The sequence below is a fragment of the Hesperophylax consimilis genome, chromosome 12, assembly GCF_061612785.1.
Source record: "Hesperophylax consimilis isolate HC1 chromosome 12, BYU_Hcon_1.0, whole genome shotgun sequence".
Classification (NCBI taxonomy): Eukaryota; Metazoa; Arthropoda; class Insecta; order Trichoptera; family Limnephilidae; genus Hesperophylax; species Hesperophylax consimilis.
Window position 1 is genome coordinate 8,853,304 of NC_142847.1, and position 27,174 is coordinate 8,880,477.

General features: G+C 36.7%; 2 protein-coding genes across 2 annotated transcripts in view; one reads left to right on the forward strand and one right to left on the reverse strand.

The window, feature by feature from the left end:
* Positions 1 to 14,732: 14,732 nt before the first annotated feature.
* On the reverse strand, positions 14,733 to 20,555 carry LOC149419089 (histone acetyltransferase KAT8-like). Its single transcript, XM_089638108.1, has one exon. The coding sequence runs from the start codon at positions 20,399 to 20,401 to the stop codon at positions 19,064 to 19,066; it is 1,338 nt and encodes a 445-aa protein (XP_089494234.1). The 5' UTR covers positions 20,402 to 20,555; the 3' UTR covers positions 14,733 to 19,063.
* A 1,192-nt stretch (positions 20,556 to 21,747) lies between these two features.
* The window catches only part of LOC149419090 (ras-related protein Rac1), a 113,902-nt gene continuing 108,475 nt past the window's right edge, over positions 21,748 to 27,174 (forward strand). The window contains exon 1 of the mRNA XM_089638110.1: positions 21,748 to 22,051. Coding sequence (XP_089494236.1) covers positions 22,017 to 22,051 — 35 coding nt within the window. The 5' untranslated portion in view covers positions 21,748 to 22,016. The remainder of the gene's footprint in view (positions 22,052 to 27,174) is intronic.

Sequence of the window (27,174 nt, forward strand, 5' to 3'; positions counted from 1 at the left end):
CATCACTTTTTATAGGTGTGTTGAATTGTCATATTGATGAATTATCCGGTCACCGAAAATTTCATATTAGGACATAATATGATATTGACTGCGTTTTCTTTTTTTTCCAAATGTTTCTGGCTTTCACCCTTTAAGGGTATTCTAGGCCATCATTTCAAACTATGCAGAGAGGGGAGGCGAATTTATATATTCATTTTGTTTAAATTGGCTAATTTCAAAATTATATGGAAGATTGAAGTCCAATTCAGACTTAGAAGAGATCAGATATTGAATGGAGGGGAGGCAATTTTAAATAAGACACATCCAGGAATCCAAATCAGAGTTAGGCCCAGGCTACACGAGCGGTTCTCCCGCCGCGGGAAACCGCTCGAGAAAGCGACCGCGGACATTATTTGGTTCATTCTTCAAAATGGATCCGCCAATGATCACTGCTCTTGCAGCGCTTATTTTAATAGAGTTATTAAAAAAAAAAAAACGACGAAGTGTTTGGGTGGCACCAATATTAAGTAATCGTTTAAATTCTGGAATATTTCATTTAATGTTTAGTGTACACCGAGATAATCCTCAAAAGTTCTTCACATACTACAGAATGTCTGTGAACTCGTTTGATGAACTTCTATCAATTGTGAGCCATAGTATTAACAAACAAGATACAAACATGCGACGATCCATCAAACCTGCAGAACGCTTGGCTATCACACTCAGGTAAATAAAATCACATAATATTATTTATTATTTTATTTAAAAAAAAATTATTGATAAAAAGTAGACCAGAGTAATTTATTGAAGAGGTAGGTAAGATATAATATTATAATAATCATCATTTTCTTGTGATGTGTCAGAAGCAGTCTCATTTGGTGGCGATGCTACTCTGCTTATTGGAGAAAATGCTTCAGAATATGTTCTTGAGCCTGAGCTCCCATCCTGGTTTCTGCGGTAAATAAATTCAGACAAGTTGCTGGGAATATCGGGATTTGTATTTTCATTATTTGCATAGGTTGTTTGCTTTCTTTGTATATTTCTGAATAAACTGGTGATTTGATATCTGGTTTCCATAGCCAAATCTGGTGTCATCGAATTCATAATGGGTACAAACGACATAAGAAATGCACGATTTCCCTTTTCATCCTTATCCTTGTTATCTTTTTGCGATTGCAAACTTTCGTTCAAAATTTTGGTTATTTGAGGAATTGCATTTTTTTCTTTTTGGTTTTTCTTCATAGAAACTTGTCTTTCTTGAGGTGGTCTCATTAGAACATCTGCTTCTATCTCCTGATTTTGTGTTAAAACCACAGGAGAAATATTAGACTCACGTTCGTCTGAAGTACTGGCAGCAGTAGGGCGTAAAAAGGACAAGAGGTCAAAATAAATATATCTTTTTTTTTTTTGTGCTGATTGTCTCGACACTGTGTTGGTTTCTGACTTTACTTCTTTCATATAACTGTCTTTGATGTTCTTCCACTTCTACATGAGATCTTTTACTGTAAAAAAAAAGAAATATATTATATTTATAATGCATCTATTATTTTTTACGTTGTGGCGAGCTCTGAGACAGGCCTATGTTCAGCAGTAGACAATATTGGCTGATGATGACAATGATTTATTTTTTCAGATATTTGGCTTCAGGAGGAACATTCACAGATTTGGAATACGATTTTCAAATTTCACGAAAAACCATACCATTTATTGTAAAAGAAACATGTCAAGCTATTTGGGAAGAACTGGCACCTTTAGAAATGCCAAAACCAAATAAAGAAAAATGGATCAATATTGCTGAGAAATTTTACAAAGAAGCGAACTTCCCTAATTGCGTTGGCGCCATGGACGGCAAACATATTAGAATTATTTGCCCTCCGAAAGGTGGATCTAAATATTTTAATTACAAAAAATACCATTCTCTTATTTTATTTGGAGTGGTGGACGCAGACTACTGTTTTACATCCATTGATATTGGTGCTCCAGGTCGAGAAGCTGACTCATCAATCTTCAAAAGTTCAAATTTTGGGCAAAAGTTAATAAATTCTCAGTTAGATCTACCAGAGCCCGCTTATCTTCCTGACAATATAGGACAACCACCTGTGCCTTTTGTATTTGTAGGTGACGCTGCGTTTGGTCTAAACAAAAATGTTATGAGACCATTTTCTTTACGAAACATAACATTGCCCAAGAAAATTTATAACTATCGATTATCAAGAGCTCGCCGTTTTGTCGAATGTGCGTTTGGTATTCTCAGCGCAAAGTGGAGAATTTTTCATTCAAGCATCATGATCAATCCACCGAGTGCCATACCCACTATAAAAGCAGCTTGTGTGCTACACAACTTTGTAAGACGCAGAGATGGGTATCGATTTGAAGACACGATTGAATGTGATTTCGAAGAATACGATGTAGTTCAGGCAGTTGCAGGCCGATCTACTGGCATTACAGTAAGAGATTCGTTTATTCGATACTTCAATGGTCCTGGTGCCGTTCCTTGGCAAAACAGGATGATTCATTAAGACGCTGGTTACTAACATTAAATTTTAGCAGAACACTTGATAAAGAACAGATTGGAATGGTTTGTTGAAAATAACAGAATTATCTCTCCTAATCAATATGGCTTCCGGAAAAAGAAATCAACCATAGATAATTTAAGTGTATTAACAACAGACATCCGTATATCTCAGTCCCTTAATTCTTGCACTCTGGCCACATTTCTTGATCTTTCGTCAGCTTACGACGATGTATTAATTAACATTTTAAAGAAAAATTAATTAAAATAAAAATTCCCTTAAAACTAGTTCAATTTATTATTAATTTACTAACAGACAGATCCATTATTATCCACTTTTCCTCAAAAACGATAAATCGCAAACTATGGAAGGGGTTACCTCAGGGGTCCGTAATCAGTCCATTATTATTTAATATATATATAAGTGATTTAGACAATGTAATTCCTTCATCTATCAAGCGACTTTATTTTGCTGATGATTTCCTTATATATTTACAGTAGAACCCCGTTAATTCAAACCCCGATAATTCGAAAAAACGCGTAATTCGAAATTTTCGCAAAAAAAATTTCCGCTGAAAAATTTTTTCATACAAATTTTTTTTTAATTCGAAATTCGTTAATTCGTAATTCGAAATTTTTTTTTGTCCGTGCACGAAAATTTGTTCGTGTAATTCGAAAAAATTTGATTTTTGCGAAAATAAATCGTAATATTTCGTAAATCTGAATCTAAAAGTCAGCCGTGGCGGTAAAACGCCGAAAAATGTATTTTTACGTGGTTATACATCGTCCTAATTAGTATTATTATTTTGTAAATCTCAATCGATTTACACTGGAATGTCGTATTTTTTAAAATTTATTTCGAATATCCGAGTTTAAAGGGCCGAGAAAATACATTTTACGCGGATATATGTCGTAGTTTTACGATTTTACGCCAAATATATGAATTTAAAGGGTCGGCCGCGACGAAACTCGGCCGCGTAATTTCGATTTACGCGTAAATATATCGTATTTCATCACCGCGACGGAAATCGGACGCGAAATTTCAATTTACGCGGAAATATATCGTATTTTTACTAACTTTACTTCGAATATGTAATAACACTAATAACAATGTATGTAAAAGCCCAATGGGCGTTTAAATAAATAAAAAAATAAAAAAATAAAAATATCCGAGTTGAAAAAATACGGCGCGACGGAAATCGGCCGAAAAATTTCGATCCATGCCGAAATATGACATATTTTTACGAATTTACTTCAAATATCTGAACTTAAAAGGCCGGCCGCGACGAAAAACTGCCGACAAAATTCGATTTACGCGGAAATATATCATATTTTTACGAATTTATTTCGAATATCTGAATTTGAAGAGCCGGCCGCGAAGGAATACGGCCGCGAATTCTCGTTTTACGCGAAAATATATCGTATTTTCACTAATTCAAATTCAGATATTTGAAATAAACGGCCGGCCGCGACAGAAAATTACCGCGAAATCTCGATTTACGCGGAAATATATCATATTTTTACGAATATCTCAATTTAAAGGGTAGGCCGCGACCGAAATCCGCAGCAAAATCTCGATTTACGCGTAAATATATAGCATTTTTATGAATTTATTTCGAATATCTGAATTTGAAGAGCCGGCCGCGACGGAATACGGCCGCGAATCCTCGTTTTACGCGGAAATATATCGTATATTTACGAATTCAAATTCAGATATTTGAAATAAAGGGCCGGCCGCGACGGAAAATTACCGCGAAATCTCGATTTACGCGGAAATATATCGTATTTTTACGAATATCTCAATTTAAAGGGTAGGCCGCGACCGAAATCCGCAGCAAAATCTCGATTTACGCGTAAATATATAGCATTTTTACGAATTTATTGCGAATATCTGAATTTAAAGGGCCGGCCGCTACGGTAATCGACCGCGAAAATAAAGAAATAATTGGTATTAATACGAATTTACAACTAAAATACCACCCGGATTTGAAGAGGCGGCCGAAAAAATCGATTTTCGGCGTATTTTTAAAAAAAAAATTTTTCATAAAATTTCGAATTACGTGGGAATTCGTTAATTCGAAATTTCATTTTTGATGTCCGCTGGATTTCGAATTAACGAGGTTCTACTGTATCACACAAAAATCTATCGCGCGCTGCGAAGGAATTGAATTTGGCTTTACATAATATTAAAGTTTGGTTGTTGACAAATGGGATGAATTTAGCTACGTCTAAAACCAAAGTAGTGGCTTTTACGCGCAAAAGAAAAATACCCACCTTTTCTGTCTGCTTTCATAATGTCCCTCTTCAAATCGTTAAGAAAATTAAATTTCTTGGACTACTTTTGGATCATAAACTTTCCTGGCTCCCGCATATTCAGAACATTTCGGCTAAGTGTGAAAAGGGGCTAAATATTATGCGAGCTGTTTCCAGAGTGTGGTGGGGATCTCATCCTACTACTCTTAAATTAATGTATGGTGCTCTAGTGCGAAGCCATTTGGATTATGGAACATTTCTTTTCGATCCTCTTCCTAAATATTTGGACAAAAAACTTGAAAGAATTCAGTCGAAAGCGCTCAGAATAATTATTGAAGCGATGAAATCTTCTCCAATTAATTGTCTCCAGGTAGAATGTGTTGATCCCCCCTTAATTCTGAGGAGACAATTCCTGGCTGATAAATATATTTTTAAATCTTTTTCTGTATCGCGTCACCCTTTAGAACAAAGCCTTGATTATTTGTTCAATAACTTAAATAACGAAAAAAGATCGACAGATAAAAATCGACTTCCTCTCCTTCTAAAAAGTTTTCTTTCATTCAAATCTCTGGCCTCTTCCCTCCAAAATCTACAAAAAGATCCTATCCTTCCTATTTTCACTATCCCATTTGATTCTATCAATTATATCCCCAATGTTATAACTTCAGACTTCCGAACTGATATTTTTACCTCATCTAATCAAAATGTTGAGGAAAAATTTAAAAACATTACATCTTCTAAGTTTCCAGAATTTTCACTCATTTACACAGATGGTTCTAAGTCTGATAACAAAGATTGTGGAGCTGCGGTACACATTCCCGAATTCGATTTAGATTTGTCTTATAAATTGCCTAAAGAAATTTCTATATTTACTGCAGAATGCTTCGCAATTGAACAAGCTTTGAGCCAAATCCAGCTTTTCAATATTCGACGAGCCTTACTGTGCACTGACTCACTAAGCGCAGTGTTGAAAATTTCCTCAAATATCCATAAACCAGAAGACTATATTATTTATAATATCAGAAACACCCTTAAATCTTTAAATGAATTAAATTTCGAGACCATATTGGTTTGGGTCCCTGGCCATTTGGGAATTGAGGGTAACGAGAAAGCCGATTCTCTAGCTAAACTTGGAACAATTTCTGGCTCTAATCCTTTAGATTTTAGAATTCCTATCTCTGACGTCATCCCAATTCTTAAATCCAATATGATTCGCTCCTGGGAAGAAAATTGGTCTAGTACGAAAACCCGAACTGGTGCTTTTTATGCTGGAATACAAAATCATATACCAAGTAAACCTTGGTTCCACGGCAAGAAAAAATCCAAAAGATTTATTTCCTGTATTTCGAGAATGAGAATTGGTCATTGCTCCATTGCATCCCATTTGTTTAAAATCCGGGTCCTAGATAGTCCACTCTGCCAGTGCGGCATGGAAAATGAGACTTTTTTTTTTTTTTTTTTTTTTTTTCTTATTATTTCTGGCTTTCACCCTTCAAGGGTGTTCTTGGCCATCATTTAAAATTATTGAGAAATGAAAGGTGAATTTAAATATTAATTTTATTTAAATTGGCAAATTTCAAAATTATAATGAAAATTGGAGTCGAGTTCAGACTTAGAAGAGATGAGATGTTGAATGGAGGGGAGGCAATTTTAGATAAGGCTTGATAGAAGAGAGGATATTTGTTTAGAGAGGGACAACCAAAAAATATGTGATCTAAAGTTCCCACTTCTAGACCACAGAATGTACAATCTGGGGAGTCAACAACGTGAATTTTAAAAAGATGGGAAGGAACGGAACAATGTCCGATCCTCATTCGAATGAGTGAAGAAATTTCTTTTTTGGAAAAATGAGGGAATTGCTGAAACCACGGTTTTGATGGAATAGTCCTTTGTATTGAGGCATAGCAGGCTCCCTTGGATTGACTAGCAATGTGCCAATACTCCGACCAAACATTGCGGGATCTATCTTTGATGATGGAAAAAATGTCAGATAGGGGAATGTGGTTTACGAGGGTAACAACAGGGTTGGACGCTCCTTGTTTTGCCAAGGCATCCGCAATATCATTACCCATGACACCAACATGTCCAGGAATCCAAATCAGAGTTACAGTTTTACCAGAGCTTTGAATGGAGGCTATCATCTCTCGAATAAGGCATACAAAGTGATCATCAGGATGAAGAAGAGGACTGGATTTAAGTTTTTGGAGGGAACTGAGAGAGTCAGAGAGAACGAGGGAATGTTCAAAATTATTTTTGATTATATATTTGAGAGATTCTATTATTGCAATGCACTCGGCTGAAAATATTGAAAATTGATTTGAAATTGAATGAAATATTCTGTCATTAGAATTATTGTGGTAAACGTTAATACCTATACCACAGTTAGGAGAGTCGGGAGATTTGGATCCATCAGTAAATAAAAGAGAAAAGTTGGGCCATTTAGATGAAATAATGTCATTGAACATATTATTGACAGTTCGGGCCGGGAGATTGGAATGGCTTTTAAGGATTCCGATCCCTTCTATTATTGTTGGGGATAGGGTGACGTGACTATATTTTAATTTGTATAAGGGAAGTAGATCATTTTGGATAATGTGAAGCTCTGAGAGAGACTTAAAATTTTTACAGATGTCAGGAAGAGGTTTAGTTGAAGCTCTGATTGTAGATGAATGAGTTGAGTGAATGAACAACGAGACGCTGGGGATAACCTGATGACATTTAGAATTTAAACATTTAAGAACAAATTTGTCAGCAAATAGTTGACGCCTTAAATAAAGAGGAGGATCAGAACATTCTACTTGAAGGGAATTGATGGGTGACGATTGCATCGCTCCAGTTATAATTCGCAAAGATTTAGATTGAATTTTGTCTAATTTATCAAGTACATTTTTTGAGGCAGTACTAAAAAGTGGGCAGGCATAGTCAAGATGGCTTCGAATAAGTGCGTTGTAAAGCAACTTAATGCAAGTAGGGTGAGCACCCCACCAAACGCCAGATAATGATCTGATGATATTTAATTTTTTTTCGCATTTAGTAACTAAATTATTAATATGGGAAGACCATTTAAGTTTCCTATCAAATGTTACTCCCAAAAATTTTACTTCAGAAGCGTTGGGGATTGGAGAATTTTTAAATAAAATTTGAACGGGGGGGTTTTTATGGCGATTTGAGAAGGTGACACACTGAGTCTTTTGGATTGAAAGTTCAAGACCATTTAACGTGAGCCATGTGCAAAGGGTATTCATGGCTTCGTTAAGATATTTGACGGCGAGAGGGATGATTTTGGATGATAAGAAGAAAGCTATGTCATCTGCGAACTCAATAACTTTTACTTGTGGGGGAATAGCGACATGCATATCATATGTGTATATATTATACAGTAAGGGGGACAATACATCGCCCTGTGGTAAACCCTTCCAAATAGACCTACTTTGAGGAAAAATATCTGGAAGTTCAATGAAAATTTTTCTATCTAGAAATAGATTAATAATAGATTGAACAAACATGGGGGGAAGGCCAAGGCCTAGAAGTTTTTTTTTCAAAATTGGGATGGAAACATTGTCAAAGGCGCCTTCTATATCTATAAAGACGGCAAGACAAACTTCCTGTTTAGAAATTGATAAATTAATATCAGTACTGATGATGGCAAGGTTATCTTGAGTGGATTTTTTTTTCCTAAATCCAAATTGAGATGGAGAGAGAAGCTGTTTACTCTTGACAAAAAATTCTAATCGGTTTTTAATTAATTTTTCATAAAGTTTACTGAGGGTGGATGAAAGAGCGATTGGCCTGTAGTTGGATCCAGAATTTGGTGATTTGTTTGTTTTTAAAATAGGGATGATTATTTGACAACTCCAGTCATCAGGCATTATACCAGTCTGGAAGATTTTATTTAAGATGCTTAAGAAGTGGTTTAGAACATTATCATTACTATTTTTGATTATGCTGTAAGGTATACCATCTCTGCCTGGAGATGAGTCCTTGACTGTTGATAAACAATTTTTTAGCTCAATTAAGGTGAACGGAGAGTCTAGCCAATGATTAGACATAGGAGTATTATAGATGGGCGTTATTTCATCTAAGTTAGGTACAGAAGGGGGGGCAATTTTGTCCAAAAATTCATCGATCCATTTAGAATGAGACGCTCGAGGAGATGGTGAACTGAAGGAGGATCTAAATCTTCGGATCATAGACCAAACTTCCGAAATTGGAGTGTTCGGAGATACTGAACTGCAGAAGTTGTACCACCCAGATCTTTTTTTTGACCTCAATACCCTTTTGGCATTGGATTCAGCATTTTTGTATATAAGATAGTTCTCCATAGTCATATTGTAACGATAGGAAAGAGATTTAGCTTTCCGAATTCTTACTACTTTGGAACATTCCTCATCCCACCAGGGAGTTGGAGGGAGTTTTTTGAGAGATTTAGTTTTAGGGGGAGGATTTGATTTATTTATTGCAGTTATGATCATTGATTTGAAGTTATTATAATCATCTTTGACGGAAAATATATCGGTGGCGGGTGAATTTAATAGGAACTTGTCCATATGAGAGTTAAATTCATCCCATTTGGTGTGTTTCGTTTTAATTTTTGTCGAAATATGAGACTTGTCTGATTGGAAAGAAGTTTGATAAGTAATGGTGATTGGGAAATGATCACTGGAGCAAGGGTCGGGGGACACCACCCACGAGGAGAGAGAAGCCAGACTAGTAGAACATATCAATAGATCCACTGCACTGGGGTTTGTGCTGGGGCGTGAGATCCTAGTAGGAGATCCGTCATTCAAAAGGAAAAGGTTGGATTGATCTAGGAAATCCATCACACTTCGACCATCTCGGTCGGAGAAAGCAGAACCCCAGACGGGGGAATGGGCATTAAAATCGCCTAATATAAAGAAAGGAGGGCTTAGTTGACTTACAATTTGCAACCAAGTTTGTTTATTGAAGTGGGCTGTTGGGGGAAGATAGACTGAAATAAAGGATGTGTCCTTTATTTTAGCTGCAACCATTTGAAAGTCAGCATTGGGGGGTTTGATATTATTTATTGGGGAAAATGATATGGATTTTTTAATCAAAAGGGCAGCACCGCCGCCCGAACCTTCCGGGCGGTCGTCGCGGAGACAGGAATACCCTCCCACATTAAAGTGGGTGGATGGAGTAAACCAAGTCTCCGAGATAGCAGCCAAAGAAATAATGTTGGAATTTAATAGGTTAAGGAGATCAGATTTGTTAGAAATAGCACTTCGGCTATTCCACTGAAGTATTCTGACATCCTGAAGAGTCATCTTGAATAAATGATTTTAATGTGGAAATAATAGTAGCAGCGTTGGACGGTAGATTAGTTTGAGAAGAAATAAGGTCAATTAGAAGCATAATAAGAGTTTGGATAAATGAAGAATTGTCTTGGGAGAGTTTTTCAGAAAGTTTAAGAGAGTTCATTGAGGACGGATTATAATTATTTGCACACCCATTTGTGGCATTTGAAAGAGGTGAACCATTGGGATTTAAGAGCAGTGAGTTGTGTTGTGGCTGATCGTATCCAGGAGCCGGTTTAGAGATAGCGTTTTTGTATGTGAATTTAGTTGAACGAGAAGAAGTTGTTGTAGTGGAGGGAAGAGAGTTGGATGAGGAGTTGCTGGATAAAGCCTCAGCAAATGATTTTTTGACAGGCGGGAATAGTTTAGAAGCCTGCAGAAAAGACAAGTTCTGAGAGGCCATAGAAATTTTAATATTTTTTTGGCGAGATTGTTCTGGGCAAGATGTGTTGATAGCTGTATGTGAGCCTGAGCAGTTAAAACATTTAGGTGAGGATGAAGAAGGACATTGGTCAGCTGCGTGGTTTTCTCCACATTTAAAACATCTGGGTTGAGATCTGCATGCAGCTTTGGTATGACCAAAACGGCAGCAATTGAAACATTGAGTGGTGGGATAAGTATACATTTCAACTGGTAATGAGTTGAAGAATAAATATATATGGGAGGGAAGAGATTGACCTTCAAAGGTGATAACGACAGATTGGGAGGGCTTCCAAGAAATTATACCCTCAGAGGAGTCCTTGTAATTTAGCCTCCTGGCTTTTATGGGATTGCCAATGTGTTGGGGGGTTGAAAGTGAAGACAGAATTTCTTCGATGGACAGATCGGTCGAGATACCTCTGACCAAGCCCATGCGAGTGACATTGAAAGTAGGGATATATGCCTTGAACTTTGAATTAGATGAAATGAAGATATTTTTGATGAAACTGTTGGCAGATGACCCTGAGAGGAATTCGACGGAGATTCGGAAGCGACCCTCGGCTTTTACACCTCCAGGCTTGATTGAAAGATTCTTGCTATTTGATAGGAATTTGCCAAATTCAAGAGGGTGGATGGTTTTTCCTTGCTCAGTTTTTTGGGCGTATACTATGAATGGGCCACGGGAATGAGGAGAATAAAAGTTTGTTGGAGGAAGTTGAGAAAGTGCTGGTGGGGACTGTGAAGTCGAAGGCGAGTCAAGTTTTATTGGGGAAGAAGGAGTAAATTTCCTTTTTTTGGTAGAAGTCAAAATGACAGAATCACTGTCAGAAATTTCTACATTTTCCCCGTCTGGGGGGTCCGGAGAGGGATCTGGGGGCTTTGTAGGGGGTCCAGGAGGGAAATCTCCCTCCATTATTCACAACAGTAAACAACTACAATAATAGTATGAAAAATGACAGAAGTAAAAAAGTTTATAAATATCTGGAAATCAGCAGCGAAAAGTGACTCCTGGAAGATCAGAAGGGAGAAGAAACCTCAAGGCACAACACACTACACTTTTTTTTTGGCCAGAAAACAAAATAGAATGGAAAAAAATTAATTTTAGATAGAGCAAAACAAAACAACTGATGACAGCCAAATGTTATTGTTGCAAATCCCCAAATAATATAATTCGGAAAATGAGACTCTTGATCATGTTTTCTTTAATTGTAAAAATCATTCATCTTTCAAAGGCATTTATCGTTTACTTATAAAAATCACCCACCAATCTCCCCTTAGTATTCCTTATTTACTTTCTCTTAACAATTCTCGCATTTTCTCAGTTCTATACAAGTTCATAGACTTGAATGACTTCAATATTTGAGATTTCCTATTCCCGTATAGATTTCCCATAAAATTATAACCATCTCCCCTAACTTTAACGGCACATAGCACTCTTTTTAGGGTGAATTGCCTGATACAAAAAAAAAAAAAAACATTAAATTTCAATTATTATAACATTATTATTTAGCATTTATGATTTAAAAAAAACTGTATATTCGTAAATGCCATATGGTTACCCTGTGATCCCAAAAATATTGGTGAAACTTTTCAAGATGGAGAAGCGTTCATTATAATCGTCAAATTCGCGTACATTTATTCATACTCACGATAACTGCATCGCAAAACCAAACAATTTCAAGCATATTTCAATTAATAGGAACTGATCTAGAATGTTCATTATCGATACAAAACCATCCTATAAAGTTTCTCTAACATTTTTGAGGTCACCCTGTATAAGAATAAAAAGTATACTCACTAGATCTGTTTTTATCTTCTGGTCCTAAATCATCCCAATGATCCATCATTTGTTGTCCTATCTCCATCCATAACTTTGCTTTTAATTCTCGATTGGCGTAATCATTTAACTTTACATCATATAAAGCAGCCCGATCTTGTATTTCTATTATGAATCGCTCCGTATCAAACATGTTGTAACATGAATCCTTCACGCGCACGACCGACCAACAACGCTCTCTCGCAGGGAATGAGCAAAAGCGGGGAAACCGCTCGTGTAGTATGAACGTGGCGGTTATCCGCTGCGGGAGAACCGCTGCATGCGGCGGTCGAATTTCTCCCGCCCGTGAACCGCGAGCGGCCGCGGCGGGAGAACCGCTCGTGTAGCCTGGGCCATACAACGTTCATAGTAAATTGTGTCTGGAGCGGTTTACAGCGGTTCTCCCGCGGCGGGAGAACCGCTCGTGTAGCCTGGGCCTTAGGGTTTCACCAGAGCTGAATGGAGGCTAATCAGCACTTGAATAAGGCATACAAAGTAATCATCAGGTTGAAGAAGGGGACTGGATTTAAGTTTTTGGAGGAAACTTTGTATATTTTTTGAGAGATTCAATTATTGCAATTTTTTTTTTTTTTATAATGAATACCTCACAAGAGTCCCAACTGCTCCCGTCTGGAGCCAGTGAGACTAATTACTAATAACACCCCCCAATTGGGGGTGAGGCTGAAGGTAAGTGGGGAAAGGAAAGAGGAAGGTGGGGAAGTACCTGGCTATTCAGATCTAATCACTAAACACGGCTTAAGCCATTTGGAGCAACGTTTCAATTCTGAATGGTGGTCTTACACCAGGGCGATACTGGTAGTATCTTCCACTCTGGAACGTGCCGCAAATATACTATATATATATATTTTTTTAATTAATTAATTGTGAAATAGCACAAATTAATCAAATAAAATTTATTTGCGCACGCCGGGTTCGAACCCGCGACCTTCGGAATGGCAGTCCAATGCGTTACCACTGGACTATGCCGGCCGTCAAATGCACCTAGCTGAAAATTGGTTTGAAATTGAATGAATTATTCTGTCATTAGAATTATTGTGGTAAACGTTAATACCTTATACATACCACAGTTAGGAGAGTCGGGAGATTTGGAGCCATCAGTAAATAAAAGAGAGGAGTTGTGCCATTTAGTTGAAATAATGTTATTGAACATATTATTGACAGTACAGGCCGGGAGATTGGAAGGGCTTTTAAAGATGCCGATCCCTTCTAAAATTCTTGGGGATAGGATGACGTGACTATATTTTAATTTGTATAAGGGAAGAAGATCATTTTGGATAATTTGAAGATCTGAGAGAGAAAGAAAGATTTTCCAGATGGCAGGAAGAAGTTTAGTTCGAGCTCTGATGTATATTATCTCTTATATCATTTTAATAGTAGATTTTGGGTCGTTGAATAATGAGACTCTGGGGATAACCTGATGACATTTAGAATTTAAACATTTAATAACAAATTTCTTAGCAAATAGTTGCCGCCTTAAATAAAAAGGAGGATCAGAACATTCTACTTGAAGGGAATTAATGGGTGACGATTGTATCCATTAAAGAACCAGAACCCATGAAGCTGTTCAACGAGTAAACTCTGGAAAAGTTATTGTGAAATCGATGAACCACGCTGACTTTTTCATTGAAGAACCAAAACCTATGAAGCTGTTCAACGAGTAAACTCTGGAAAAGTTATTTTTAAATCGATGAACCACACTGACTTTTTCCAATGGAAAGATTTGTCATTGATTAACGAAATTAATAATACACAGTTCATATTATATATATATTCTGTATTTTTACTTACTTGCTAACACTGTAACCTTGTGAGATGCATCAAAATAATGTAGTGCGGAATTGTATATCTTAAAAGACCTGCAGAAAAAGCCGCGATAGTATGTGTCTATCACCCAAGGATAAGCCCCAGCAACGCTGTGTACACGTCAGCTAGTTACAATATAATACTAAATGGTGATTTTTTAGATTAGATTAATTTATTTACAAATTACAGAGGATGGTCACATTCACCTTGTTTTGTTCCCCTTTCTCTAATGGGCTAGTCTTATTAATTTGGATGCCTATGGTTTATTTACTATTGCAATTGAGAATAACATACATTATACCTAGAAAGACATGGACCTCACTAAACCGCATCCAGTGCATGTAATTAGCCCCCAAGTTGGGGCTTAAAGGATGCTGAACTGTGTGAATGTAAGTATATATCCAAACAGACACCTTCATCAGTTTCCCAGAGACACATCTGTGCTGAACCAACTGACTCCTGATGCCGTTGACTAGCTGAATAACCTCAGCATCCCATTTTGACTTCCACCATAAGAAGAATTGGGCCTGGCCGGTTGGGACTCTTACACATTATTCACATAAAAAATGTAGTTATCAATGTAATATTTAAAAGGATTAGTAAATAAAAGATATTCCACGGTTTTGACCATTATATTAATTATCACAAACATAGAATTAAACAGCAGATTCATGGAATCTAATCCGAGCATATTGGGTGCGCAATATATTATACGAGAGGAACATAAATCTATTGTATTATTTTATGCCACATTCAGAATTGGAGTAAAAAGATGCGCCGACCTCGTCAATGAGTGATGTACGCGCTTTTGCCTCTAGAGCGCTGATAATTTTATTGTGGATTTTAGCACAGGTGGTAACAATTGAAGAGCCAAAATGAAAAAAATTTCAAATATAACAATTTTTAAATATAAACCATTCATCAAAGATACAATATGTCGGACAGTGGTTAGTGAACGCTTGGTCTATAGCATAAATTTTCAGTCAAATTGATGCATAAATATGTTTCCTGAACAGTGGTGAGTACTTAGTTCCTACAGAGTTGTACAAAGAATTTGATGTACAAATTTGATCATTTTTTCAGATGATGATATATAGATCTCTCAGCGACATGTTGGGAGATCTATATCTGAATACAGCACTCCAGCATTGGGGGTTTACATCTAGGAGATCTAAGTATGTCCGTAACCGAACACAGCATTTCAGCCCTGGGGCGTTACATCTGGTAGATCTACCTATGCCCTTATCAGAACACAGCATTTCAGCCCCGGGACGTTACATCCGGCAGATCTACCTATGCCCGTATCCGACACTGCATTTCAGCCCCGGGGCGTTACATCCGGCAGATCTACCTATGCCCGTATCCGACACTGCATTTCAGCCCCGGGGCGTTACATCCGGCAGATCTACCTATGCCCGTATCCGACACTGCATTTCAGCCCCGGGGCGTTACATCCGGCAGATCTACCTATGCCCGTATCCGACACTGCATTTCAGCCCCGGGGCGTTACATCCGGCAGATCTACCTATGCCCGTATCCGACACAGCATTTCAGCCCCGGGGCGTTACATCTGGCAGATCTACCTATGCCCGTATCCGACACAGCATTTCAGCCCCGGGGCGTTACATCTGGCAGATCTACCTTTGCCCGTATCCGACACAGCATTTCAGCCCCGGGGCGTTACATCTGGCAGATCTACCTTTGCCCGTATCCGACACAGCATTTCAGCCCCGGGGCGTTACATTCAGCAAATCTACCTATGCCTACATCCGAAAACAGCATATCATTTGAGTAACCAACCTAATCTCCACCAGTACACAACATTTCAGCAGGACGTTATATCCGGGTGAAATGAGACAATTTTCCTTGATTACTTCAGAATATGCTTTTACGGACTAAGTATCTTTAAAAAAATCAGTGATTCATTTATGTAACTTAAGTGTGATAATACTTCAGAAAAAGCTAAATAATATTATACTCGTTGTCAATTATAATGACAATATTGAAGTAATGAAAGAGTATAAAAATAAAATTGAATATCTTATTTTAAACGATAATTGGGTTGGGTATCTTAGTTTTTGATTTATATTCTTCGTTGGTCAGGATAATAAAATAAAAATACCTAAAGTCTGAATTTACAAATCAACATGTCAATTAAGAGGTCAGTTAAGGCTGTGCGGCATTTTTCATAAAAAAACTTAATTCTGGATTTGAGGCCAAAATAAAATTTTGGATGAAAAGCCGTTCCTATTAAAACTAGCAAACCAGATTAATAAAAAAAAGGAAATATCTTAATAACATTCATGGGTTTAATTATTATGAATGAGTGAGAATATAAAATAATATGGTCATATATCAGTGTAAGTCCAATACTGCCAATGAGCCAATAATATGGTCATATAGCATCAGTGTAAGTCTATGTAATACTGCCAATGAGCCAATAATATGGTCTAATAGCATCAGTGTAAGTCTATGTAATACTGCCAATGAGCAAATAATATGGTCATATAGCATCAGTGTAAGTCTATGTAATACTGCCAATGAGCCAATAATATGGTCATATAGCATCAGTGTAAGTCCCAAAGATATTAGAAGAACGAGATGTGCTATGAGCAGTTCGTACTGTGTGGAATTGTTTTTCCGAGTGTCGCCGGTTTTGTTCACCAATACTACCGCACACCTTCGCTTACGCTAAGGTAGCCGCACTAATACATAGAACAGATTTCTGTGCGTACACGTCCCGATACCGTTCAAAGTACCCTAATTAGGTAGTACTCCGCCTACGGTCCGACGGACAACATAGCATATCTCGTTCTTCTAATATCTTTGGTAAGTCCAATACTGCCAATGAGCTAATAATATGGTCATATAGCATCAGTGTAAGTCCAATACTGCCAATGAGCTAATAATATGGTCATATAGCATCAGTGTAAGTCCAATACTGCCAATGAGCCTATCATTTCAAAATATGCTTTTTCAGCACTTTTAGTTCTACAAACATTTCTATGGCAATATCGAGTATTTGCGACAAAAAATTTCACATAAATGCGAAACGACAGAAACAAATACTTTTCGGTCATTTTGTACATTTTGACAAAAGGTTCTTCCGCGGTATTGGACTTACACCGACGATTATAGCGATAGAAGGCAAATGATTTTGACAATTTTAATAATGTAACCAAATACTTAATTGCATTAAAACTGCTAAAATCTGATGCTTTCTTAGGATGAAATTGAATACACAAGATTATGTTCAAAAAGATTACTACAGCACCGAGAAAACTGTCTAAAAAAAGATATGCATAAGGCGATAGGTAACTGCTCGTTTTTTTAGAAAAAAAAATGTTTAGAAGACAACAAACATTGTCTCCACATTTAAAATGACAGTTTTTGAGACTACAAAGTAGGGTGTTTCCAACATTATTACAAGATCACTGCTCGGATCAGTGAAAACATTTAATCTAATTGTATCTCTTTATACGTGAATTCTATATCAACGATATCAAGTCTAAAACTGTATGCTTTTTAAAAGCCAGTATTTTACTTGGATGTTAGTAAGTTTAAACAATGTTATCTTCGCAATAAACAGTTTAGATGGAATTTTGATGGATAACATTAAAAATTACAACATTTATTATTCCAATACACAGGGTTGGCCCTGTGACTTTTGACCCGTGACTCCTCGACTCTTTGGAAAGTCAGTTCCCGGAGCGGACAGCTCCAATTACGCCTGAACAGGGCCGGCACTGCCAATATTGTGAATGGATTAATCGCATATAGTTTCTTAGATATGCAAAAAAAAAATTACAATATTTTCCAACACGTGAAATTCATGAGAAATTCAAACAAGCAAACAAGATATTTGCAGAAATTTGCCAGAGAATGTTGTCAATTTAGCAATATACATAAGATCACAAACAACGTTCATCAAACATATGACAATAAACACAGCAATTATATCCTACATTATGTTATATTGGTCAATAAGCAAACAACTAGAATCCAGTACAATTTATATTCAATATATTTCAAGAAAATATATTTTTAATCAGTAACATAATTATATCGAAACATTGCTCCGATATAAACCTAATTTATACCCAAAGGCTTCGTATTGAATTCTTAATCGTTAACTTCAAATTTAGGCCTAAATATTCGGGATATTATTTGAAACATCAATTTACAATCAACAGTTATAAATCTATGCAATTTTTATCTAAAGTACTGTAACTGAGAGCAGTGCCGTTCTTTCCAGTACATGCTTCATTTATGAGATAGAACAAGAGGTTGATAACTGAAGATAACTATGACTTATCCCATTACCAGCATGAAAGATTCAAACACCAATTGAATAACAACGATCTACTTGTGAAAAAAAAATTTGAAGTAGCAAGATTGACTTAAAGATAAGATGTTTTCAATTTCAAACACTAGTTTTATGCATATTTCTGAATAGGCAAAAACAGAGATCATTTGCCTATCAAATAATCATAAAACAAATCATAACCAAAGTTAAGACTGACAGTATTTTTTTGTGATCCGACTATGCAATTGCTACGTCCCATAGTTTTTTTACCCTATAGCTAGAGTAGTACAATTATGTTATTCTTAAAACAGAAATCTCATCACTAAACAGCCATTGCACCACCAAATAAAACAATACTTGTAAGTTGGTTTGCGAAATGCAAGTTAACATAACTTTCAGATGCACATAGTAATATTGTATCACTACCACAAGTGCAAATCATAATAAATGAACAAAATACAGCATCATGACAACATGTAGTATTCTGAGACCTATCCATCGCCTCAAAGGTGATTACGCTTTCATACAGAACCAGAGACGATAAACGATTAGCTATCAATCATGACAGTTATCCAACTCTTTGAATGTATACAATACTAACAAGTCTAAGGTAGATCTATCAGTGTCTCAAACAACTTTCACTTTTTAGCTTTGGAGTACAGGCTCGCTTTCGGCGGGGCCCACCGCAGGGCCGACGGGTCCACGCACAGCCTCGGCTTCTTGAAGTGGGGGCTCATCAGGTGCTCCGCCACCAGCTTGGGAGTCACACAGATCACATGCTGGCCTTTCCAGTATCTCATCATGTTCATGGACTGCAGTGTGGATATGATGTCTGTCTGCGAAATCCCGGTCATCTGGCTGAGATCTTTAATGCTCAGGATTCCGCGGCTAACACTCAACACGTCCAAAAGTATCCACGACCAATAGGAGCGGTAACTCAACTTCCCTAAATCCGAGAGAGGTTTTTCTGGACTACCGACGACTTGCTCTAATCTTGAGAGTTCGTAGCTGAACGCAATCAAGAACTTTCCGTAACCTTGACGTTGGTAGGGAGGTAACGTTAGGATACATGCAACGTTGTTGCCTTCTGGAGACTCTTTCTCTTTTGAGAAGTATCCTACGACGTGAGCACCAACTTTATCTACCTCGCACAGGATGTAAAACAGGAATGGCTCCACGTCGAAGTATAAAGTCTTGTGATCTAAAAACAGTTTGGCTAATAGACACAAGTTTTGACAGTAGACTTTGTGGTCTTTGCCGTTCACTTCAAACACAGCCAGCGTTCCTTTCCGGTAGATTTCATTTCCGATGGGCTGGCGGTGCTGACAATCCACCAGGTGATTTTGGTAGGTTTTCTCAAGGCGCATGTACTTCAAGCAGTACTCGCAGATCCACAATTTAGGCTTTTTCCCGTACTCGTCAGGGTAAGGACTAAAATACCAAGTATCTATTTCATATTTACCTATTTGTATTTTGTCTATATATTTCACTTTGGTAATAGCCTCGTGTTCTTTTTCGAGAGCTGCAGTGGTGGGGTCCATTTCTTCGTACGTCTTTTGAATGTGGTTGATCTCGTCATGTTTACGTTTTTGATTTCTTGTTATTTTTCTGCCGGATTTGTCTGTAATCAAGGAATCTGTGGACATTTTGCTACTGGACTTCCAGCCTCGTTCGCTCATGTCAAACCTGTCAGACATAATTCTATCCCTGGAGACCCACTCGTCCAGGCGCCTGTCGAACCCTTCGTAATGAACATAATACTCGTAGCACGATTCATTGTTGTTGTATCTTGTTTGTATTATTTGCGCCGGTTGCCATGAGTCATCCGTCCGACGAACCAGATAATGCTCGCCTATGTCGAGTGGCTGTTCTTCTAGCGACTCGGAATCCTCGTTGTCGTTACTCCTACAGTCCGGGGTCGGCAATTCACCGCCCACGAGGGCCGGCTTTTCCATTTCTTTGTCGCCTTTCGCCATCGTTTTTCCACAAAATCACAACGAATAGCTCGACAATCACTAACACTTCACGGACACATCAGCTTGTTAAGAAATGCGTCACTTCGCACTTCGTCCGCGCCTAAAAATTAGCAAACAACGCAAAAAAGCGACGGATATGCGCGTCTGAAATAGTGGTGCAATATTTAAGTGTTGCCAGTCCGCAACACAGTCTCCCCATATACCCCGTGCTCCAAAACAAATGAAATATCTTAACTAGGTACTGTTAAGAATTATTACAAAACTTTAAAATAATCAAAGTTCTTTTAGGTGAAAAAGATATCAAGTAAAATACATTAATTGAAATTAATAAAATACTTCGTTTTTACCACTTTTTTTGTTTATTACCAACATGTTTCATGAGCAACGCTCACTTCTTCAGGGTTTTTAATGGTAGTATTATTAAAAATCCTGAAGAAGTGAGCGTTGCTCATGAAACATGTTGGTAATAAACAATAAAAGTGGTAAAAACGAAGTATTTTATTAATTTTAATTAAAATGGTGCCACAAAATAAGTTTGCTGTGTTAGAAGAAGTAAAATACATTAATTTGGATGTGTATTTTAAAAATACAAACATCGACGATAGAAACATCGCTTACTTCATGATAATAGGTAAACTCAATAAATAAAAATTAACAGCGGATAGCGAGTAAACAAAACGTCGGCACTGCTGTTTTTTATATTATTTAAATTTATAACTCGGAACAGGTAAACCTTCAATCAAATTAAGGAAAAAATAAATAAATTATTCAGTTTGACTTTTAAACTTAATAAACTTTAAACGCAAATTCCAATTAGCTTGGATATACGCGCAAAATTTAAGTAATGAAATAAATCTCATAAATTGATCAACCAATTTAAAAAACGTGTTTGAAATATTATTTTCGTTGTTATAAATAATAATATTCAAAAATATAGTTTTCTTTCAAAATCCTTGTAAATTATTAAAAAGAAATCTGATAACTAATTTTCTTTGAACATATATTTATTTTATATAATTCCACACAGGAGTTTCAGTTTCTAAAAGAGATATATTTACGTCCGTCAATTCATTTTCTCGGAAGAAAAGCCGACTGACAACATTAGGTACTGTATCTACATATCGGCACTTTGGAGACGTTATGTAGAGGGGATACGATAAGGACTGTGAGAAAATAAATAATTTACTATAAAAAATATTTAACTCTGTGATATAGGTTCAATTGACCAGCACACAAAAAATGTAAATATTTGTCTTAGCTAAGAGATTTTTTATTAGTACGACAACACTGTCGGAGTTTCACGGAGCGAACAGAGCGCCATCTATATCTATTCCAATTCCAGTGTTTTCTAGTGTCATGTCGAGCTGTCGCGGGTGGTCGGGATTTATTTTTAGTGGAAAGTTTTAAGTGGACTTTTAAGACATCTGCATAAAATATATATGGTTTTCTTTCTGCAAATTGTGTTATCTAAAGTTCACGTGTGTTACCAATATACTTTTCCCGTGCCTTTTGTGTATATTTGCAATTTTTCATGTTAACTTGTCCAATCACAATATAAAACGCCCATTCCTTACAGAAAGAAATATTGTGATTTTCAAGACGATAGTGTCTCAAAATGCAGGCGATCAAGTGTGTGGTGGTGGGAGATGGGTACGTATTTTATTTAAATATTAAAACTCATTCGATATAACATGTACCGCTTCGATTGTCTTGGCATTTATAACTTCAGACAATCTGACGTCATTTTTCTAAAGTTCGTGACGTTGCTTTTTACTATCACTTGTTACGTTAGGATGTTTTCAGGCAGTCTGAAAAAGATTGTTCTGCATGCTTCAGGGTTGTAAATGATGCTAAAAATGCTCTTTTCTGCCGTCGAAAATTCTTGTGATAAAATGTGACGATACGTTTACAAAGTTACTCAGATTTTCTCCTACCTGTTTTATTGTACATCGATATTATTTATGAATAACTTATTTATAATGCCACCTGTTTATCGATGAAAAGTTAAAACGGTATTGTTTTCTCATCCCTTTGCTCAAAATGTCAAATGTGGCGATGTTACCTTGACTTGAAAAATACACGTTTTGGAAGAGACATTTTTTCAGCGGGAGATTTGAAAATACAAGGATGAGCCGACTAGAATCCAAAATATTAAATTTTAACTAACTTTTTAGGTATTTGGCGAATGATTATGAGGTTGAGGAAACAGCATTAACGTTGCCGTGACTAATTGAACACAATGATCAAATTAATTCAGTCTTATGTCGTGATTAGTTACGTTAGGATGTGGTAATTTATGTATCACGATACCCCCAACGCGCGGACTTTACTCTTTTTGAAGTGTTAACCTGAATTTGGATTACATTGTATTCTTTATTTATAATACTTTAATTGTAGGTTGTAGAATATTCTGTTCGTGAATTCAAACACAAAATAACATTAATTTATTTGGCTCAACGCCGGTTTTCGATGTAAAATTGGCCTCAACCAATATCTTGTCTACAATCATTATAATTTCTACAGCTGGCGTAACCTTACACTGAAAAAACCCTTGCTAGCATATGCTAATTAAAATTACAAATGTCCAAGTAGCAGATATCACTATGTTAATGCCTCATATTCCTATCCTACGAATACACCAGTTCTAAAAGTGATAAGTGGAATAGTGTTTTTAGTTATTTTGTTGTGGTGTTTTCAATCAAGCCATTGTTAAAATTACCAGAATTAATGCTCGATTTGAATCGTAATTAAATTAACATCACCAGGTCATGTAAATCTGCTCCTCGACGAAGTCTTCTCTAATATATTGCAAACCTCACATTGTCTCTTATCTCCCATAAATTGTAACCCTCAAGTGTCAGCTACACTACTCGCTTCCACGCTTCGACGAAGTTAGCCGAAGTTCGAAGTGCGTGCCCACACACTCGTGCAACTTCGCGAGTAACGCTTCGAGTCCTTTGACTCGGGCGCATTTACCGACAACAATCGGAAGTCGGGCGAAGCGAAGCGAAGTTGCCCGAAGCGAAGTGAAGTTCGTGCCCACACTATCGTATTCGGTACTTCGATCAACTTCGCGAGTAGTGTAGCTGGGCTTTCACATTGTCTCTTTTCTCCCACAAATTGTTCCTACGATTGATGCTATTATAATAATGTACTTGTATTAAATTTCAGCTTACTCTCTTTCTTAACTATTGAATCCCAAATACACCCCCAACTCTCCCAACGCTCTAACTAAAACTATCGAATCCGGTCTACGCGCACTGATTATCGAGTTCTAATAGTGGAAAAACTTTCGACGAGATTTTTTTAGTATTTGGTACAATATTTTACATTTCATAGTATTATAATCCAGTAATGTTCGCCTCACTGGGTGGCTTACCCGTGCTGACTGAGGCCTCCATTCAATTGTAGCTCTATGATTTCCCTCCATATTCCACATGTCAAACAGTTCGTTTTGTTTATTGCTTTTAAAAATGGAACACATTAAAATATTATGAAGGAAAATCCTGCAAAGTACCTACTCCATAATATAGTATCTATTATTGTAACGAATATATTTATGTATTATGAATTTTTACCTTTTTTATCAGGTCCACATTCTCACGTTTTTAATGCACTGTGTATATAATATTATATTTAGCCTGCTATCGCTTGTTACTGAGTTGGGATTCCAATGAAGTCAACGATTGTTATCTTGGTAGGTACCTATACTATCGATTCTTCGTTATTTATGCTGATACTTGGTCGATATCTCCACCACGTTACTTAGATTTTGCCGAACAATAATTGAATTAAAAAATATATATTATTTTTTTTTAAACTGATTAACTATTATAATACATAAATTAGGCAGAGAGGATGGAACATCACCACAACTTGTCTTGGCACGCACTCCTTTCTTTATTTAAATTTGTTAATTTTTTCTTATATTTTTCTGTTCATAATAAAATGCATGTGCCCATGTACAAAAAATCTAGTTTATGTATATATTTCCTACTAGTTTACCCGGTTTCGCCCGAGCTTTGCGAGCTGAAAAAGGAAGAGTCGCCCGAGAAACTCCAAGGAATTCAAGTTGTGCCTTTTTTTTTTCATAACGCCACTTCACAAGTTTCAAGAGCTTTTGCTACGTCAGCACTCATATATTTGTTTAAATAAAACATTTGTTTAATAATATATATCAAAAATATCTAATTTCTTTTGATTGTTGTTTCTGCATTCCAATATCCAATTTCCATATTACTGAAATTACTTCTTCTTCTTCTTTCGTATGGTGAGGGGGGTCTGAGGGGGACATCTAGGTCTGCGAGCCAATCTAGGGCCTCAGGCTTCGCCATGTGTACCTCATCAATCCCACCGGGGAATGAATGGAGCGGGCATTCGTTGACCACATGTTCGGTGGTCTGTACCGCACCACATTCACACATCGCCGATTCTTTAAGGCCCCATCTGTGCATCATGTGGGCGCAGCGGCTATGGGAGCACCTTAACCTATTGATGGCGGACCAGGTTTTGCGAGGCAATGAGAACCCAGGCTGTCTCTCGGTGGGGTCCTGTATGAGATGGGCATTTCCCAAGTTGGGGAGTATCTTCTGGGGTGAGAGGTAATCGGAGGAGCCCCTCTCCTTCCGCCCAGAAGGGCTTTCGTGACTTCAAGCGGCATGCCGGGTGGGAGACGACATCTTCGTGCAAAGGTATCGTGCTCGTCTGCAGCGCCTTCTTGTATTCCCTCAGTGTTGCAGTTTCTCGCCTGATGTTTGGCGGGGTTATGTTTGCAAGTACGGGGAGCCAAGGGGAGTAGATTTTAAAGTCCCGCTGATGGTACGCATTGTGGCATTATGCTAAACGTCTACCATGAAAGTGTGGGCGCTTCTAGCCAATACTGGAGCACAGTATTCCGCTGTTGCGAAAACCAGGGCAATGGATGCCGTTCTGAGCGTGTTGGCGTCGCATCGCAATAAGCTAGCTGAAAATACTTAATTTGTTTTATAAGAGAAGATCTGATTAGGCAGATTTTATTGACCTTTTTCGTTTCCGCGATACCAGTGTTTTCATTACATAAAAAGCTCCCCTCTAGACTTGGTCAATCGAGATAACTAATATCGTGTTGTTGTTATTTTCTACATACGTTATTTTAATGTATTTTTTTCAGTAAACTTACAAATTTTATGTCCTTTCTCCATAAAACGTTATCTGTTGAAACAACAATTCCGTTACTGAAAAATTGAGCGATGTCGTGCCAAGATACTCCCTGTTAAAAATGATAACTTTGAATTCAAATAACATATTTAGCAACACTATGCTCTGTTTTTTTTTCTTTCGATTTTATAATCGAAATATGATTTGTTCGATACAGTGTTCCGGATATTTCCATCACTGTTTTCAATGTATCTGCCTTGTTTGAAAAGAATTTAAATTGATAACTATGTACTTTTCCCGAGAATTGATTCTACCATCTCGAGAAAGGTTTGAGATCATTTGAGATTATTCTCGAGAAGAAACTTCAGTCAAATCATTACAGAAGATTGTATAACCCATTGAATATAGAATCTTATTTGTTGGTTAACCTTATTGAGAATATTGTAGAATAGTATCAAATTTAAAATTGGTTTGTCAATAATATTCCACGTGTCCTGTTTTAACTCAACCGATTTGCATTTCGTCTGTAAATTTGTTTGTGCGTTCCGTTTCCTGTTCAAGATGGTGGCCGTTTTAATGGTTCAGTAAAGATTTTTCAAATGTGAACGATTTTCGTGTTAATTTGGACTTTCTTGTTTGAATTTTTTTCAAAATTATGATACATTCCCGCATGGAGAAAGTTTGAAAAAAGAATTGTCATTGAGATATGTCGTTACTTTGAAAAAAAAAAAAATTCCCTATTTAATTTATTTTAAAATGTTACATAAAATACATGGTTTATAATTAAGTTGGCAGGTATTTAAGTACAACCTATTTTCAGACTTATAATTTCAGAGGAAATTTTGATTTATTATGTAAGAGATAATTAGAAACATTTTGGCCGCGAGGTCTACTGCTAGGACCACTAGTAATATTATAAGACATTATTTAAGTACCAGTTTAAACAATACACGACATTTTTTATTTGGAATATTGTTGACAGATGATAAATTCTTCAGAAATACTCGACGGAATAAAGAATGTGTGGATTATTACGTAGATTAAATAATTTTATTGTGGTTTGTTCAATTCCCACCGTTTTTAAATAACAATGGTTTATTAAAAAAAAACACCATAGACAATAGGATGTATCGTTTATTATTCACATACTTATATATTTTCGTAAACTGTCCTGTTTTGTTACGTACAAAATTTTTACGAAATTATGAGGATATAGTTTTTCCGAAAAATTAACCTAAAAAGTGGTCAGTATTGCCTTGGTGAAACACCACCATTCATAGTCGAACGTGGATTGAACGCGCTTTAACCGTGTTTGGGGACCAGATCTGAAAACCAGGTACTTTCCAATCCCATTTTTTTGTGAATATCGCGCAAGAATCCCAACTTCTAAGGACGGGTTGTTTCGGAGAATTTGAACAATTCATCAAATTTCAAAGTTCATTCTGTGAAAGATTTTTTGAAGTTCTGTTTTTATTTCAATTTTGTCAAGCAACTAGTCTATAATGATATAATAACAGAACTTGATAGGACTTTCACACAACCCGAAAACGAACGTTGAAATTTGATGAATTATTCAAATTCTCCGAAACAACCCGTCCTAAGTGTGCACGGAAAAAAATTATTCTGTTAAAAAACAG